At 37.1% G+C, this 18,152-nt stretch overlaps 1 protein-coding gene across 1 annotated transcript; it reads right to left on the minus strand.

Moving 5' to 3' along the window:
- Positions 1–12,152: 12,152 nt before the first annotated feature.
- On the minus strand, positions 12,153–12,785 carry LOC137815578 (uncharacterized). The gene has a single exon (XM_068618693.1). It carries the CDS (start codon positions 12,783–12,785, stop codon positions 12,153–12,155), a length of 633 nt encoding a protein of 210 aa, XP_068474794.1.
- Positions 12,786–18,152: the final 5,367 nt, after the last annotated feature.

Raw genomic sequence — 18,152 nt, forward strand, 5'->3', positions numbered from 1 at the left:
GCCTAGCATCTAGGTTTTAGTCTTCAATCCTTACACCTTCAAAGGGGTTGGCCGAACCTCCCTAATCTCACACTCTTCATGCACCTTCAAGGCACCCACACTTCCTAGGAAGGCCTTGCTCCATCAACATCCATAAGCTTCCGCAAATCTCACCCCAAAATAAACCAAAAGAAGACCTCAATGTCATCAACAAGCATGTAAGGAACATTGCTTTGAAAGCTGCCAAGCACAAGAACAAGCATGGTTCAGCAAATTCTTGAAGAGAAATCGCAACAAAGAATCCAACAAAGAAAGGTATGGAAACAAGAAAACTAGTGATTTCAATTCTAACAATTATACTTGCTTTGGTTGTGGAGAACAAGGGCATATAAAAGCTGATTGCCCAAATAAAGAAGGCAAGGAAAAGAAGTCAAGTAATAAGGAAAAGAAAGGGAAATAAAAAAGAGCATATATTGTTTGGGATGAAAATGAAGTCTCTTCATCAAGTGAAGATGAAAAAGCCAATCTATGTTTAATGGCAGATGGAGATGATGATTCAAACAATGTAAGTTCTTGTGCTTCCTTAAGTGCTGAAAATTATAGCCAATTACTTCAAGCTTTTAAAGAAACTCATGAAGAAGCTAACCGATTGGCTCTCTCAAACAACTGATTGAAAGGGTTAAATAACTGGCTTGAAAATAGAGTCAAGACTCTTGAAGAAGAATTTGAAAAGTCAAAAATTGATTTTAAAAAACTTGAAATGCATTGCAAAAATTCTTCTCACTTGAGTGACTCCAAGTTTTGTAAAAATTGTAAAACTCTTGAGAGTAAGATCCACTATCTTGTAAGAATTGTGGATAAACTTTCAAAGGGTAAATCCAACTTTGAAACTGTCTTGGCATCCCAAAAATGTGTTTTTGGAAAATCTGGTTTGGGGTTTTATCCTTGAAACAAGAAAAATGGGATTTCAAAGCCTTTTTCAAAAGTGCCAGAAAAACAACCGATTGAAATATCGAAACAACTGGTTGTTACATGCTTTTACTACATGAAGAGAGGCCACTCAGTTAGATTCTGTAAAAATAGAAAATATTATGTTCCTAAAGGTATTTTGAAATGTATTCCCAAAGGTCGTAAGGTTTCAAATGATAAAGATGAATCAAAATGACCCACATTTGTAAGGGGACCAAATCTTGTTGCTTGAATTCATTATGATGCAGGGATACTAAGAGAAGCATGAAGTCTTGAGTTATCTGATCACGCCTTTGGAAGAAAAGAAGTGTGTTTGGAACTGAACTAAGGGTATGTACCAGTTCAAGATGTCTTGAAAGCCAAAAGAAGCATTCTTGATCACAAACAATGACTCATTGAAGGAACTTCACAATAAAAGGATAAGACCTTCCCTGTCTCTGCTTGTCAATTATAATTCATTTTAAATTCTTCATCTACATATGAGAAATTGCATCTGTTTTAAACTCTTCTCAGTTCCTGCTTAAAATTCAAACAATGTTGTTGCTGCAAAAAACAACCGATTGTTTTCTCGAAACAACCGATTGTTTCTTCTCTGACAGCACTGCATAAATGGATTTAATTTCTTTATGCATTCTATCTTTTGCATATTTAAATCTTAAAGATTCTTCAAGTCAATTAAGCAGTCATGAAAGCCTGATTTGGTTCTGAAGCAAGTTACTTCTTGTCATAAAGGAATATATTCCATATCTTGGAAATTCAAGTGCCTTTATGTCTAGTCAAAGTCACATGTGTTGACCATGTGTTTTTCTGCTCTGTGCTGACGTTTTTCTGTGCAAAAGTTGGACCAGATTTCTTCTTTGAAGACTGAAACCCACTTCAACCAAAGGATCAAAGAGGGATTCTGTTTTGCTATAAAATCCTCTGCAGGTGTTTTCCTTCACAAAAACAACCCATTGGGCCATCTCTTATTACATCTCATTCTCTCCGTTGTGTGTGTGCCTTTTTCTCATTCTGTTTTCATGGATTCCACTCCTCCAACATAAAAAAGGATTAAAACCAGGATTGTAAGATCAGGAGGACGTCTTGAGGGCTGGTTTTCAGGAGACAATGAATTGATTGAGAGATATCGCTTTTAAACAAGTAGAAAAGTGATAAATAACCCAAAAGTTGTCTCTTTTGGCTGGTTGAAGAGCCAAAAGTTGAATGATGTGAGGAGGCTTCTCAAAGAACAGTTGTTAAAAAGGTTCTTGGAGATGACAGGAAACATCTATCCGGATCTTATTCGGGTTTTCTACACCAACTTGAAATTTGAAGGTAACAATCTTGTTTCTCATGTCAATGGTGTGGATATGGAGATCAGTCATGAGGTGTGGGCTGCTATGGCTGGTCTAAAGTATGATGGGTTGAGAATCAACAAAGGAAACATTAGTGTGGTGGAAAACTTCAACAAAACTCAATATTACAAAAGTTGTTTGAAGAATCCTCATGCTCAAGTAAGAACTTGTTCGGTTAGAGGGCTGAAATTAAATGAAAGGTTGTTGACTCTCTTTGTCACGTGGATTCTAACACCAAGAGGAAGCAACCATTATGTTCTAACTGAGGAAGATCTTGTCTACATCTACTGCATAACGAACAAAGTCAAGATTAATTGAATACATATCATCAAGGAGCATATGCAAAAATCTATGAGTCAACATTTGAAGTGAACAATGGATCACTAAGCAAGATGAGTTTTACCAAGATCAATGGAAAATGGGTGAGTAAGGATGATGGACAAGGTGGTTCCTCAAGTGGCCTTCATGCTGAACATGGTCAAGAAGATCAAGAAGATGCTGATATGGATTTTTCAGATATAGAACAGCCTGCCACTGATTTTGGTGTTGGGACAAGTGTTGGACATCAAGGATATGAGACTCCTTCAATGTCTCCCTTTGAGAGCTACATGGTGAATAGGCTAGATGGCTTTATGGAAAATCAAAGGAATCTTCATGATCTTTGTGTTTCAAACTTTCAGAACTTTGATAATAGATTCCAAAGCATGGATACACGGTTTCAAACGCTTGATGAACAGATTGAAGTTGTTCAGAATCAAATTTTTGAGCTGCAGTATGGAAAGGAAGACCGAAGAAAAACAACCAGTTGATCTATCGAAACAATCGATTGTTAAGCTTCACTGTCAAGGCTTTGCTGTTCTTTTTATCTTTATATTGCTTTATTTTGAACTATTCTGTTTGTGTTGTCTTACAAACTGTTATAACTCTGCTTTTATTCAGTTTTTAATTTCTGTTGCATTATTGGTTTGTATGAAGCTGTTTTTGCCTTGTTTTTTGGCTAGTTTTTCTGCTCTTATGTTTATTCAGAAAAAAAGTTGATGTATGATCATAACTTGCTATGAGAGATGCTCTGGATTGCATAACTTTTGTTTTGCAGGTACAGTTTCAGATTCAATCAAGATCAACACAAGCAACCAAGGATTTGTCTTCATCAAATAGGGGGAGATTACTGATCAAGAGTGATCAAGTGCTTTGAAGAATCCAAATCCTATGTGTTTGATGCAAGGCTGGTGTTGCTGCTATGTTTTGGAAGGGATCTAGGTAGAATAGAATGTGATCCACTCCTTTGTTGAATCTAAAACTGATGTGATTTAGAACCTTTTAGAAAATAAAGTGTTTTTCCAACTAAGTGTAAAACAACCTGTTGTTTTGTCGAATCAACCGGTTGTTTTACTCTTATGAGTTTTTGAAAATGTTGAAAACTGTTTTAGTTTGGTTAACTTAACTGCCAAACCAAACAATCGGTTGTTTCGTGGTTTCAACCGATTGTTTCTTTGAAAATCCTAACAGAATTTTGTTTTGGTTGTTGAATGTGCTTTAAATGATTTCCAACTGAATACGCTCCTTCATTAATTGCTTTGACCAATCTTTGGAAAATATAAATAGTTTGTTTATGTTTTCAAACAAGCAAGAGAAACATATTTGAGTTTTTCAGTTGTGAAAAAGTTGATTTCAAGATTTGAACATTCACATCAAGCTTTGGGTTTTCAAAGAGAGTGGAATAGGATTGCAATTGTATTGATTTCAGTTTGTTCTGTAAACAAGTGTAATCCCTTCTCAACCTTCTGTATTTCCGGTGTTGTGTTGCCAAGGAGTGTTGTGTGCTATTGAGGTGGTCAAGATCAATACTCTTGTTGTGTGCTTTTCCAAAGGGAGTGTGTTTCTTGAAGGGTTCAAGGTCACTACTTTGGTGGTTTGTGTATTGTAATCTGGTTTGATTACTTAGTGGATTACCCAGTAGTTTTTTGGGTACTGGATGTAGCTCTTGGCTTAAGAGTGAACCAGTATAAACTGTTGGTGTATCTCTCTTTTACCCTAAACTCATTTAAATTATGTTTTAAGCTTTTCTAGTATAAACAACCGATTGTTTCGAAGAAACAATCGATTGTTTTTCTATTGCTTTGCTGATTTAGTGCTTATATTCTTGGATAACCTGATTTCTGTTCTGGATTCACACAAAGAATTTGTTAAACATTGAAAAAGTTTTCAAAAACCTCTCTTAAACAATTCACCCCCCTCTCGTTTAAGGACATATATTCTAACAAGGTGAACCTAGATTTGTTGGACAAGGTGCATGATCATGCCCGCATCAACTCAGAGGCTTTAAAGAGAAGGGTTGAGTTAAAGCACAAGACCAAGATAAATCCTCAACAGTTCAAGGTTTCCGACTTGGTGATGCGAAAGGCCCACCCCTACACACTGGAGAATGATGTGATGTGAGTTGAATCAAGCTAGACACTTTAATACACTTGAAAACAACATTATATGTGAAGGTAGAAAACAATTCAAGGTACAAATGAATAGTAAAAAATGAAAACGAAATTAACGACACCAAAACAGAATGCTAAAACAGAATTGGACTCAAGGAAGCTTAAGGAATCATCAATGGAGACATAGCCTTCCAAAATGATGAACCAAACTCAATAAGAGTGCTATCTCCTTGTGAACAACTAATAGAACAAGATTCACCGAACAAAATTGAAAGACAAACACAAATAACCGAACATAATTGATGAAGAACAAAAGCTACCGATTGAAACACAAATTGAAACAAAAGAACCGATTGAAATTGAAGAACAAGGCATAGAATAAAAAACTACCGAATGAAATGACTATGGAAGATGAAAAAAGATAAAACTTATGTGGTTGTAGCTTGGTTTGGGAACGGACACGCCACTTGGATGGTGAAAGGTCCTTGATAAGTCTTGGTAAGCCGTCACTTGAATGCTCCCAATGCATCACAAGATGAGACAAAGAAGAGGAGAACAAGTCTCACACTAAACACTCACAATTTGAGCATAGTTTCTTTACTTCAAAACTCAACTTGTGTTTACAATGACCAAGCACCTCTATTTATAGCTTTAGAGGGCTGAAATGAAAGTGAAACAAATTCAGAATTCCCTCCTAATTTTAATTCAAATTTGGAGCCAATCTTAAGTCACATGGGAGGTGTGACCTTTTTCTACTTTGGCACCTCCTAAAAACTACACCTACACTTACTCTTTTATGTCACATTAAATGTGTGACTTTGTTTTGTACAGTAGCACCCCTTATTGTTGAACCAAGTGGTGTTCAAGCTTTGAAGAATCCAAATCCTTTGAAGGATGTTGAAGCCTTTGCTGTGCTTGGTGTTGCTGTGCTGGCTTAGTATAGTTCTGGGGTAGTTTAAGTTTTGTAATCCACCCTTTGATTAAATCTAAAGCATAAGCCTCTCAATCTTTGTGAAAGTAAAATGTTTTCAAACTAAGTTAAAACAACCGATTGTTTTGTCGAAACAACTGATTGTTTGTACTTAGGTGTTTTAAGAAAAATATTGAAAACTGTTTTTCAAATGGTTGAACTGTTAAGAACCAAAACAACTGATTGATTCGAGAAAACAACCGATTGTTTGTTTTGGGACCATAACAGAAAAACTGTTTTATCTTTGGCTGAGCTTTAAATGATTTAACTGCTACGCTCCAGTCATTAAATGCTTTGACCAATCTTTTAATGCAATTTAAGAGTTTGTTAAGATTTGATAACAAACTACATCTTTGAATAAATTCAGAATCAATCTTTGACAAGTTTTCACTAAGAGTTTTTGAGTTTTTCAAAGAGCTGAGATTGCTAAGAGTTTGTGATTGATCAAAGTCTGTGGAATAGGATTCTGCTTGTATTGATTTCAGATTATCTTATGTAACAAGTGTAATCCTTGTACTCTATAAAACAAGTTTCGTTTCTGTGTTTGCTAACATTGGCTGTGTGTTCTTGAGGGGATCAAGATCAGCAATCTTGGTGTTGTTGTGTTGACCAAGGAGAGTGTCTTTCTTGAGGTGTTCAAGGTCATTCTCTTGGTTGTTGTGTAAGTGATCAAGTTGTGATTGCTTAGTGGATTTCCTCAGGGTTCTTAGAAGACTGGATGTAGCTCTGGTTTTGGAGTGAACTAGTATAAACATCTGTGTACAATCTCTCTATCTCTAACTCTTTAAATTCAGTTTTAATTGTTATTTGCTGGTATAAACAACCGATTGTTTATGTGAAACAACCGATTGTTTTTCTGGTTGTGCTTATTTTGTTTGCTGATTTTGGTAAACTGAATTTCTTATCAATAGTTTCCTGAGATAAATTCATTCTTGTTTTAAAAGTTTACGAAAATCCTCTTTAAACAATTCAACCCCCTCTAGTTTAAAGCCATCCATTCTAACACTTATTTAATATCTACACCTCCATTTTAAAGTTATACTAAAAACTACACAAAAGAAATTACAACTAGAGACGTCGAGTGATGCTCATTTATTTAATGCTTGTGTCCTTGCTCTTATTATCTTATGAGGCATGATGGATGTTAATGTGTTCGCTTGGGCCTCAGTGTGGGCTTGGGCTTGGGTCTCCATATTAAGAACACTGATAAGAAGAACTTCAAGTGTTGTGGTCCTTGACCATTCCTCCTATTGATGACCTCTTTGTTTGCTTGTTGAGATGACCCTTCAAGAATATTATCCTTGGTCATCTTCATGTATTTTTTATTCTCATCATGATGTGAGTTGATTTTAGATTTATCCATTTTAAGGGTGACATTTTGTTTATGATTTGGATTTTAGAAAATATAAGGTGAGACGTAGGGTCCCACTGGACACGAACTTAACTAAGTGGTTAAGTAAGTGTGAAGGTTCACTTCCAAAAGCAGAGGGAAAACACATTATATGGTGAAGATGATGCATATTGCGGAATTGAAAGACATAAAAGAGACAAATATGATGAAGGAAATCGAATGGAAATTGGAAGAACAAAACAAGAACATAAACACAATGAACAATGGGGTAATGGAAATGGAAGAAGAGATGAAGGACATAAAGCTTATGGTGATGGACAAGATAAGAACACGCCACTTGAAGTGTGGATTCTCCAAGATAAGTGTGGAGGGTCGCCATTTGAAGAGCTCTCAACTCTCACAAGATAAGACCTAAGCTAAGAGAACACAAGTCTCACACAATTTGTGCAGTGTTTTCCTTCTATATCAAAATTCAACATGAAAATACATGGAGTAAGGCACCTTATTTATAGGAATGGGTACCTTGGAAAACATGACGAGAAAGGTAGGATGGTAAATGTGTGAGGGGCTGCCTTTAGGATTTGACTAAGTCAAAACCGCACCCTAGGCTTCATAAAGGGCTAGGCACAAGCTAAAATGATAACTACACCCCCTATTATGCTAAAGGCACATATTCTAGCCTATCTTGCTATTTGGACCCCTAAAGTGAGCCCAAATTATTTACAACATGTTTTATTTTTAAGAAGACCAGAAGAAAGAACATTTGGTGTTTTGATCTGTACAGGCCAAACCTCGGTCATCTGCATGGGAGAAAGACATCAAACATCGGACATCGAACATTGGTGGTATGATAGTGATGGTGGGCCACGTAAGCTAGGTCCCACAAACAGTATGAGTTAACGAGAGTTAACACCCAAATACCAGAAAGACCTAAGTCACGAGAGGATCATGAATTGGGTGTGTATGGTACATTCGGGTACGACACAAGCAAGTGTTCCTTGGAGGCGCTAAAGCCCGTTAGGGTTAGGGTTTCCAATGAAAGACTGCATGCATGGCACGTGAATACTTAGGGCACCTACAAAACAGATGATGTCGCAACACTGGTACATGAGTAGGTACCTTGGTGGCTACGCTGTTAGGTCTATGCACTCTAGGAAAGGGAAGTCCTATGCGCCAGATTACGTTGAGATTGTGTAATAGCGGCGCAAGAACATTCCCCCAAGAACCCTAAGCCCACTAAGAGGCGTGTGAGCGTAACCCTAGATACAACCTAAAAAAGGGTGGTAAGAACCCTAGCAAGGTACGTCATTTCTAAGACTGAAATTGCTTTACACACATTACTGTTTCTTTTAGCCCTTACTGACTTGAGCGTCGGAGTGCAAACACGACCGTAAGGGTGCCCTTTGTCTTTGCAGAAAAGCGTTCTTCAACCCAAGGAAGTTCGACTGAAGGAGGAGAGAGGCGGGGCCTGCGACTGCTGTTAGAGTCAACCGGCGACCGAGTCAACTGGCAAGAACATGATCTATGCCCACTTCTTCTGGTGAGGTCCACTAGATCTTTGGTGGGGTCTTGACTTGATTGTTGAGATGACTACTCAGAGTGTGAATGGTCTCTTGAGTCCTTGGTCATCTTCTTGTCTTCTTGGATTGTATCAGAGAACAAGCTATCTCCAAAGTGAACTAACCTGTTTCGCGTAGTCGAGGTGCTCGGAAATGGAGCATATAAGCTAGAAACCTTGGAGGGGGGAGCCATCCCACAAACGTGGAACGTGGCCAATCTCAAGTTTTACTTCAGTTAAGACATTTCATTTTGATGTTTTTCTTTTGATTAATATGATGTTTAAGGTGATGCTCATTTTCCCTTGAAGAGGTTTTTTAACGAGGTTATCTAGTGATAAATTTGTTATGAGAAGATGGTTCATTAGTTTTGATTGAATAGCATTGATGTAGCACATGGTAAGTCGACCAAGCTTGGCTTAAGTATGTCTACCCAAGCATAGGTGCCCTGTGAGATTAATTTGTTTGTTGATTTCCTTGAGTTAGTACACGATTAGTTGACCTAGCTCGGCGTAAGTACGTCCACCCGAGCATAGGCGCCTTGTGAGATTACTTTTTTTGTTGATTTACTTGGATTGGTGCATGGTAAGTCGACCTAGCTCGGCGTAAGTACGTCTACCTGAGCATAGGCGCCCTGTGAGGTTAATTTGTTTGACGATTTACTTGATTTAGTGCATGGTAAGTCGACCTAGCTCGATGTAAGTGCGACTACCCGAGCATAGGCGCCTTGTGAGATAAATTCATTTGTTGAATTAGCTAATTTGGCACATGGTAAGACATCCCAGTCCGGAGTGAATAGAGTCATCTGAGTATAAGCGCCGTGTGGAATGGGTTTATTAGATTTAGTTTGGCACATGCTAAGACGATCTAGCTTGAAATAAATGAGGTAATTGAAGTATAGGCACCTTGTGATGAGGAGTTTACTTAATCTAGTATATGGTGAAGATGACCGAGCATGGAATAGGTGCAATTACCTAAATAGGCACCCTTTGAAGTAAGGCATCATGAAATTGATGCAGTAATCAGACCAAGGGCTGCCCAGTAAGGGGTCTAGAGTTATTCGTGAGATTCAAGTTGAAGTAAAGGTTGTCCTAACCCCGAATGCATCACTTACTTAAGGGTAGACATTCTACCAAGGTAAATAAATTATTACTTTACGCTTAATTTAGCAGAAATTTGTTATATTAGTTGTGCTAAGATGAAGAGAATGAGTTAAGCATTGAGGCATAAATTTGTATACGCAATAAGGTCTACAAACGCTAAAAAAAATGCATAAATTTTTCAAAGGGTCGTAATGTCAATTAAGTGTTAAGTTAGTCCTCTCTCAATTGACCATCGACCACAGTTTTGCCCAGGTCTAATGCGGAAAGGTCCATTGTAGGATGGACTACGGTTGCTTGCTCCAAGGCAGTTTCGAAGCCGTCCAAGAAGGATTGGGTAGCATCATCTTTGAGAAACTCAATCATGTTGTTGGAGTCTTCTTCTTTATGAGCCATCTCGTTCTTTAGGTTCTCTATCTCTCCCAGAAGCTTGTCCTTCTCTTCGGATAGGGTCAGTGCCTCTTGGGTCTTCTCGGGATGCTCAGCTTTTTGATGCAGGTCGTTAAGTCATTTGATCTCCATTTGAAGGCGGTCCATTCCTTGGCGGAGCTCCATGATCTCCTTATTTTTGTGGTCTTCGGATACTTTGCAATCTTGCGCTTTGTCATTGGCCAAGCAAGCCAAGGCAAATGCTTGGCTGAATACCTTCAAGGAGTCACGATGAAAAAAGTCTTCATCATGTACTATTAACCAGGTTTTTTGTTCGTGGGGATGAAGAAAGTCTTACCATGAGCAAGGACGTCGAAGTCAACATCCCATAAGCTTTTTCTGCGCGAGCTTTCCGCTTCACACTCTTAGATGGTAATAACCTCTTGGTGTGGAGCTCGGCCATCTGAGTTTGAATGTTCAAGGAGGGAGCTGCCTCTCACCTTTTTCTCTTGAAAACAAGGCCCGAGTTGGTTTGCTCGTCCTGGTCAGATTGGACTGGAGCAACCTCGATAGGGGCCTTCCTTTTTTGTGCCAATGAATCCTTGCTCACGTTGGCAGCTGCTCTCGTCTTTCTAATGCGCTAAACCATCTCCGCTTTGCCCATGATGGACAACATCCTTTCTGCAAAAATAGAAAAGTAAGTGGTTAATGACAGTAATAGAGTTATCTTTGTTATAATATATGGCCTTAAACGAGAGGGGGAGGGGGGGGGGGTGAATTGTTTAAGAGAGGTTTTTGAAATCTTTTTAAAGTTTAACAAAAACTTAAAACAGAATTTAAATGAGTTTGAGCGTAAGAGAGAGATCCACCAACAATTTATACTGGTTCACTCTTAAGCCAAGAGCTACATCCAGTCCCTAGAAAACCACTAGGTAATCCACTAAGTAATCAAACCAGATTACAACACACAAACCACCAAGAGTATTGATCTTAACCACCTCAAGAGCACACAACACTCATTGGCAACACACCACCAGAAATACAGTAGATTGAGAAGAGATTACATTTGTTTACAGAACAATCTAAAATCAATACAATTGCAATCCTATTCCACTCTCTTAGAAAACCCAAAGCTCGATGTGAATGTTCAAATTTTGAAATCAACTTTTTCACAACTGAAAAACTCAAATTTATTTCTCTTGTTTGTTTGAAAACATAAACAAACCATTTATATTCCAAGATTGATCAAAGCAATTAATGAAGGAGCGTATTCAGTTGGAAATCATTTAAAGCACATTCGACCACCAAAACAAAAGTCTGTTAGGATTTTCAAAGAAACAATCAGTTGAAACCACGAAACAATCGATTGTTTGGTTTGGCAGTTAAGTCAACCAAACTTAAACAATTTTCAACCTTTTCAAAAACTCCTAAGATTAAAACAACCGATTGATTCGACAAAAGAAAAGGTTGTTTTTCACTTAGTTGTAAAAATACTTTATTTCAAAAAGGATTTAAAACACATTAGCTTTAGATTCAACAAAGGAGTGAATTACAAATTAAACTACCCAGATCCCACCCAAACACAACAACAACACCAACCTTTCATCAAAGACATAGGATTTGGATTCTTCAAAATCCCGAACCAGATTTTTGGGGATCCCATTTTTCTTGTTTTGGGGATAAAACCCCGAACCAAATTTTCCAAAAACACATTTTTGGGATGCCAAGACAGTTTCAAAGTTGGATTTACCCTTTGAAAGTTTATCCATAGTTTTTACAAGATAATGGATCTTACTCTCAATAGTTTTACAGTTTTTACAAAACTTGGAGTCACTCAAGTGAGAAGAGTTTTTGCAATGCATTTTAATTTTTTCAAAATCAATTTTTTACTTTTGTAGTTCTTCTTCAAAATTCGTGACTCTGTTTTCAAGCCAGTTATTCATTCCCTTCAATCGGTTGTTTGAGAGAGAAAATCGGTTAGCTTCTTCATGAGTTTCTTTAAAAGCTTGAAGTAATTGGATATAATTTTTACCATTTAAGGAAGCACAAGAACTTACACTGCTTGAGCTGCTTGAATCATCATCTCCTTCTGTCATTAAACAAAGATTGGCTTTTTCATATTCACTTGATGAGGAGCTGGATGAAGAGACTTCATTTCATCCCAACCAATATATGCTTTTTTTGATTTCCCTCTCTTTTCCTCATTGCTTGACTTCTTTTCATTGCCTTCTTTATTTGGGCAATCAGCTTTTATATGCCCTTGTTCACCACAATCAAAGCAAGTATAATTGTTATAACTGAAATCACTAGTTTTCTTGTTTCCATACCTTTTTTTGTTGGGATTTCTCTTCAAGAACTTGCTGAAATTTTTGGACAACAAGCTTAGGTTTTCTTCCTCACTTTCATCACTTGAATCTTGGTCCTTCTTGTGTTTGACAACTTTCAAGGCAATGTTCCTTACATGCTTGTCCTCACTTTCTTGAACATTGAGTCTATTCATCTCCAACTCATGTTCTCTAAGCTTACCAAACAAGGAAGTTGTAGTCAAGGATGTCAAGTTCTTTGATTCAGAGATTGTCATGTCCTTAGGTTGCCAAGATCTATCAATACATTTGAGAATCTTGATGTTTAGCTCCTCTTTATCAAAGGTTTTTCCAAGACTCATTAGATGGTTGATGATGTGAGTGAATCTCCTTTGTACTTCAGCAAATGATTCTCCCTTGAGCATTCTAAATATCTCATACTCTTAAATTAGAGTGTTTCCTAGCTCTCTTCACATCATTTGTTCCTTCATGGGTGGCTTCTAGAGTCTCCCACATTTCCTTAGCCGATGTACATTGTGAGATCCTGAAAAATTCATCCGAATTCAAAGCAGAGGTTATGATATTCTTGGCAATGCAATCAAACATGGCCTTTTTATTTTCAGCATCAGTCCATTAGGACCTAGGTTTTTCAATAGAAGATCTATCATTTTCAAATTTTGGAATAAAAGGACCATTTTCATTTGCATCCCAAATTCCTTTATCAAGAGATTCAACAAAGATGATTCAAACCATAGAACAAAGGTGGCCTGTAAATTGAGGCACCCTCCCCAAAAGGTAGTTTTACAACCATAGAAAAAAAATTTAGGATCGAACTTGAATATTTTTCAAGTACCAAGCTCTGATACCAATTGTTAGAATAGCCTTAAATGAGAGGGGGGTGAATTGTTTAAGAGAGGTTTTTGAAATCTTTTTAAAGTTTAACAAAATTCTTTGTATGAATCTAGAACAGAAATCAGGTTAGCCAAGAACAAAAACCAATAAAAAAGCAAAGCAACAGAAAAACAATAAGTTGTTTTTACGAAACAATTGGTTGTTTATACCAGTAAAACTTAAAACAAAATTTAAATGAGTTTGAGGGTAAGAGAGAGATACACCAACAATTTATACTGGTTCACTCTTAAGCCAATAGCTACATCCAGTCCTTAGAAAACCACTAGGTAACCCACTAAGTAATCAAACCAGATTACAACACACAAACCACCAAATTAGTGACCTTGAACCCTTTAAGAAACACACTCCTTTTGGAAAAACACACTCCAAGAGTATTGATCTTGACCATCTCAAGAGCACACAACACTCCTTGGCAACACACCACCAGAAATACAGTAGTTTGAGAACGGATTACACTTGTTTACAGAACAATCTAAAATCAATACAATTGCAATCCTATTCCACTCTCTTAGAAAACCCAAAGCTTGATGTGAAGGTTCAAATCTTGAAATCAACTTTTTCACAACTGAAAAAGTCAAATATGTTTCTCTTGTTTGTTTGAAAACATAAACAAACCATTTATACTTTCCAAAGATTGGTCAAAGCAATTAATGAAAGAGTGTATTCCGTTGGAAATCATTTAAAGCACATTCAACCACCAAAATAGAATTTGGTTAGGATTTTCACAAAAAAAATCGGTTGAAACCACGAAACAACCGATTGTTTGGTGTGGCAGTTAAGTCAACCAAACTTAAATAGTTTTCAACCTTTTCAAAAACTCCTAAGAGTAAAAAAACTAATTGATTCAACAAAACAACAGGTTGTTTTTCACTTAGTTGTAAAAACACTTTATTTCAAAAAGGATTTAAAACACATTAGCTTTAGATTCAACAAAGGAGTGGATTACAAATTAAACTACCCAAATCCCACCCAAACACAGCAGCAACACCAGTTTCATCAAACACATAGGATTTGGATTCTTCAAAGCACTTGATTACTCTTGATCAACAATACTTACCAAGCGTAGGAAATGAGGAGTACCAGTGTAGCCTTGCAAGGCACCAGGGAGGTACTCTTCGGTCAATAAGTTGGAGGTGTCAAAGACAACCTTCAGGCTCGTCAGGAACTCGCATATTCCTAAGGATTCAAAAATTAAAATGACACAAACACAATGTAATAACAACAAGAAAACAACAAGAAATACCCAAAAATAAACCTAAAACAAAAAGGTAACAACAAGAATGTAAAGTTCTTGAATTAAAAGTGCCAAAAAAACTCAAACACAAACAAGAACAAACCTAAGACTCATGATACCACATGATATGATTCCAATAGCAAGATAGATATGTTTCATAGACATGATATGGAATCAACTTGAGTTGGAATATGAAAAGGCACTTTTCTAGAATTGGACCAATGTGCTTTTATTCAAGAACTCACCAAAACTTGAGCCACCAAACCAAAACTCATGTAGAAACCCATTTCTTGTCAAATGAACCGATTGAAATGCACAAGAAAGCAAAGGAACCGATTAAAACTACTTAAGAAGCAAATGAACCAAACAAAAGCAAGAAAGAAATCTATTGAACCGATTAAAATGATTAACAAATGAAATGAACCGAACAAAATAGAAATTGGAACAAATGAACCGAACAAAAGTGCAAGAAAAGCCTAAGACATGTTTCTAGAATTTCTAAGGACATGGAAATGGATGAATAAGATGGAAAAGGGAAGGAAACTTATGTGGTTGGAGTTCTTGGAGATGAACACACCACTTGAAGGATGTAAGGCTCCAAGATGAGTGTAGATGTTGCCACTTGAGATTCCAAGATGCACTCAAGATGAGACTAGAAGAAGAGAAGACACAAGTCTCTCAATCACTCACCAATTTGGGAGAATTTATTTACCCAAAATATCAAATCTGTATTTAGAAGGACTCAAGCCCTCCTTATATAGGAGAATGAACGATCAAGTAAGTACAAGAAGCTTACACAAGAAGCTAACTAAAGGTCCCTTGAAATTCTCCCACTTCTAGCGCCTAAAGTGAAGGAGGAAGGGATATCTACTAGAATGTTCTAAAACTAATATCTAAAGATGCTTTACATAAGAGGTATCTTTAGGTTTCCCTCTTAGCACCTACTTAAACACTATTCTATATTATTTACAAATTTAGACAAAAGAAACTATAAAGAGAGATATTAATTGAAGCCCATTCTTGAGTCTTCTTTTGGCTTTAGGCTTGGTCCTCTCTTTATTTTAATTCCTCTTTAGTTTTTGAGAAGACTAGAAGGAAGAACTTCAAATGTGTGGGTGAATGACCTCTTCCTCCATTGGTAGAATCCTCTCTTATTTGATCTCTATCAAACTCCTCGAGTTGGAGAGAATTCGACCACGAATTCTGAATCCCTGCATATAACAAAGTCAGTTTATTTTTACAATTAAAAGTTGAATAAAAAGGCAAACATGACTTAGAAGTTGGAAGTAGTGGGAGTTCAGAAAAGGAGGTCCTATAAACAGACCAAGTTGGACAAATTTGTTTGGGAATGATGATATGTTTTGAAAAAAGTCCCCTTAAATGGTGAAAACCATTAGAAGGTATGAAAAAATCATCCCTAACATTCTTTAACCAAGTTGGTGTTGAAATAGGAACCTTGGGTAATGAAAAAGATAAAGAAGAAGAAGACCTTGGAGGGTCCATTTGAGGTATAGCACGAGTCAACATGATGGATTTAGAGGAGAAAATGGTGTGACTCGGTGTAGTACTTACTTCTTTTTCTTTCTCATTTTCTCTTTTAGTTTTCATTTTGATTTGGTCCTCATGAACCTCTTTGGGAGAGAGGGGTTTTAAGATAACCTTGCGCCCTTGGAAGGAAAAAGACATTGTATTGGATAGGCCATCATGTAAAACATGTCTATCATATTGCCAAGGCCTTCCCAAAAGAAGATGAGTTGCTTTCATGGGTACAACATCACATAAAACCTCATCTTTATACTTTCCTATTGCAAAGTGAATGAGGACTTGTTTGTTAACCATGATTTCACCTTCGGTACTTAACCATTGCAATTTATAAGGCTTGGTATGAGAGATAGTGGGTAAGGCTAACTTCTCCACAACTCTTGTACTAGCCACATTAGTGCAACTACCCCCATCAATAATCAAGGAACATAACTTGTTGTTGATAAGACAGCGGGTGTGAAAAATATTTTCTCTTTGAGTATCATCCAAAGATTTTGGAATTGTTCCCAACATTCGCCTTATCATCAATAAGTCACGTTCACAAGGACTTTCGCTCTCAATCTCACTTAATGGCTTAGAAGGTGAAGAATGCCTAGATGAATTGGAATCATGCTCACAAACTACTACCCCATTATGCACAAACATATTCCTTTTAGAAGGGCAATTAGAAGTTATGTGACCATATCCCAAACATTTAAAACATTTGTTACTAGACGATTTGATGGGTGATATATGAATAGAAGTAGAAGGCTTAGACTCTTTAAGTGTGAAAGAAGAATCCTTAGAAGGAAGGTTTGAAAAAGTCTTTTTATTTTTCCAAGAGTTGTTGTAGTAACCATCATTGGGAGAGTTTTTAAAAGCATTTCTCTTAGCAATTTGAGTTTCAACCTTCATTGCAAGGTGAACCAAAGATCCCAAAGATGAATACTCTTGAAGTTCAACAACATCTTGAATATCCCTTCTTAGGCCACTCACAAACCTAGCTATCATAGATTCCTCACTCTCTTTCAATTTAACTTTAAGTAAAAGCGTTTCTAACTCCTTAAAATAAGCATCCACACTTAGCGTGCCTTGTTGAAACCGTTGGAGCTTCAACATTAGGTCTTTCCTAAAGTGTGGTGGCACAAATCTAAGGCTCATACACTCTTTCAAATCGTCCCAAGAGACCACGGGAGGTCTCTTGTTATAGCCAATGTCCATTACATAGTTATGCCACCATTTCATGGCATAATCAACAAATTCTAGGGCGGCTAATGTTACCTTTTGGTCCTCCTCAACCTCATAGGTGTTAAAAATTTGTTCACATTTAGCCTCTCAATCTAAATACACATTTGGATCACTATCCCCATTAAAGCTAGGGACTTTCACAAAAGGAACTTGTGGCTTGGTGTCTTGTGGATGTCTTTGTTCACGGTGGTGACTTCCCCTATTGGAATAATGATGATGCCTCCTTCTTCTAGTATCCTCTCCATTGTCGTGAGCATTTGAAGAGCTCTTGGAAGAATGCCGAGGAGAAGGTTGTCTATCATGCAAAGAATGGGCAACTCCTTCTTGCTTCAATTCAATCTTGGCCATACCTTCTTCCAATCTTTGCAATGCTTCATCTTTTTTAGCAAGGGCCTTCCTTGCTTCTTTCAACTCATTAAGAACATAAGCCCTATGAGTAGAGCGTGGTTTTGAAGATTCAGCACTTGAATATGTATCCATGATAAAAGAAAACAACAAACACAAGAGCAACCAAAGTTAAGAAAACAATGTTAGCAACAAATATAACAAAGTGCCAAAGGTAAGAGTCACTCAAATCACTCCAAGAAAGAATACTTCCCTCAACCAATCTGCTCTTGAGGCCTTCGTAACCTCAAATGAAAGATGTCAAAGCAAAAGCACTCAATCTCAAAGCCAAGCACCACAAAACATAAAGAACAATAAAAGACAAACAAGAAAAAGTGTAAACAAGAAAGGCTACACAAAAGGAGTACAAGAGTTATGACAAACACAAAGAATAGTGAAAAAAGACAAGCAAGAAAATAAGGTACTCAATGAAAAGGATAGCACACAAAAGAAACCTAGAGAAAAGCACTAGAATAGATGAAGAAAGCAAAAA

Source organism: Phaseolus vulgaris, chromosome 1 (assembly GCF_000499845.2).
Source record: "Phaseolus vulgaris cultivar G19833 chromosome 1, P. vulgaris v2.0, whole genome shotgun sequence".
Lineage (NCBI taxonomy): Eukaryota > Viridiplantae > Streptophyta > Magnoliopsida > Fabales > Fabaceae > Phaseolus > Phaseolus vulgaris.

What these genes read in the sequence shown, in the direction of transcription:
- LOC137815578 (XM_068618693.1), bottom strand. Translation starts at nt 12,785, where the DNA reads ATGCTCAAGGGAGAATCATTTGCTGAAGTACAAAGGAGATTCACTCAC.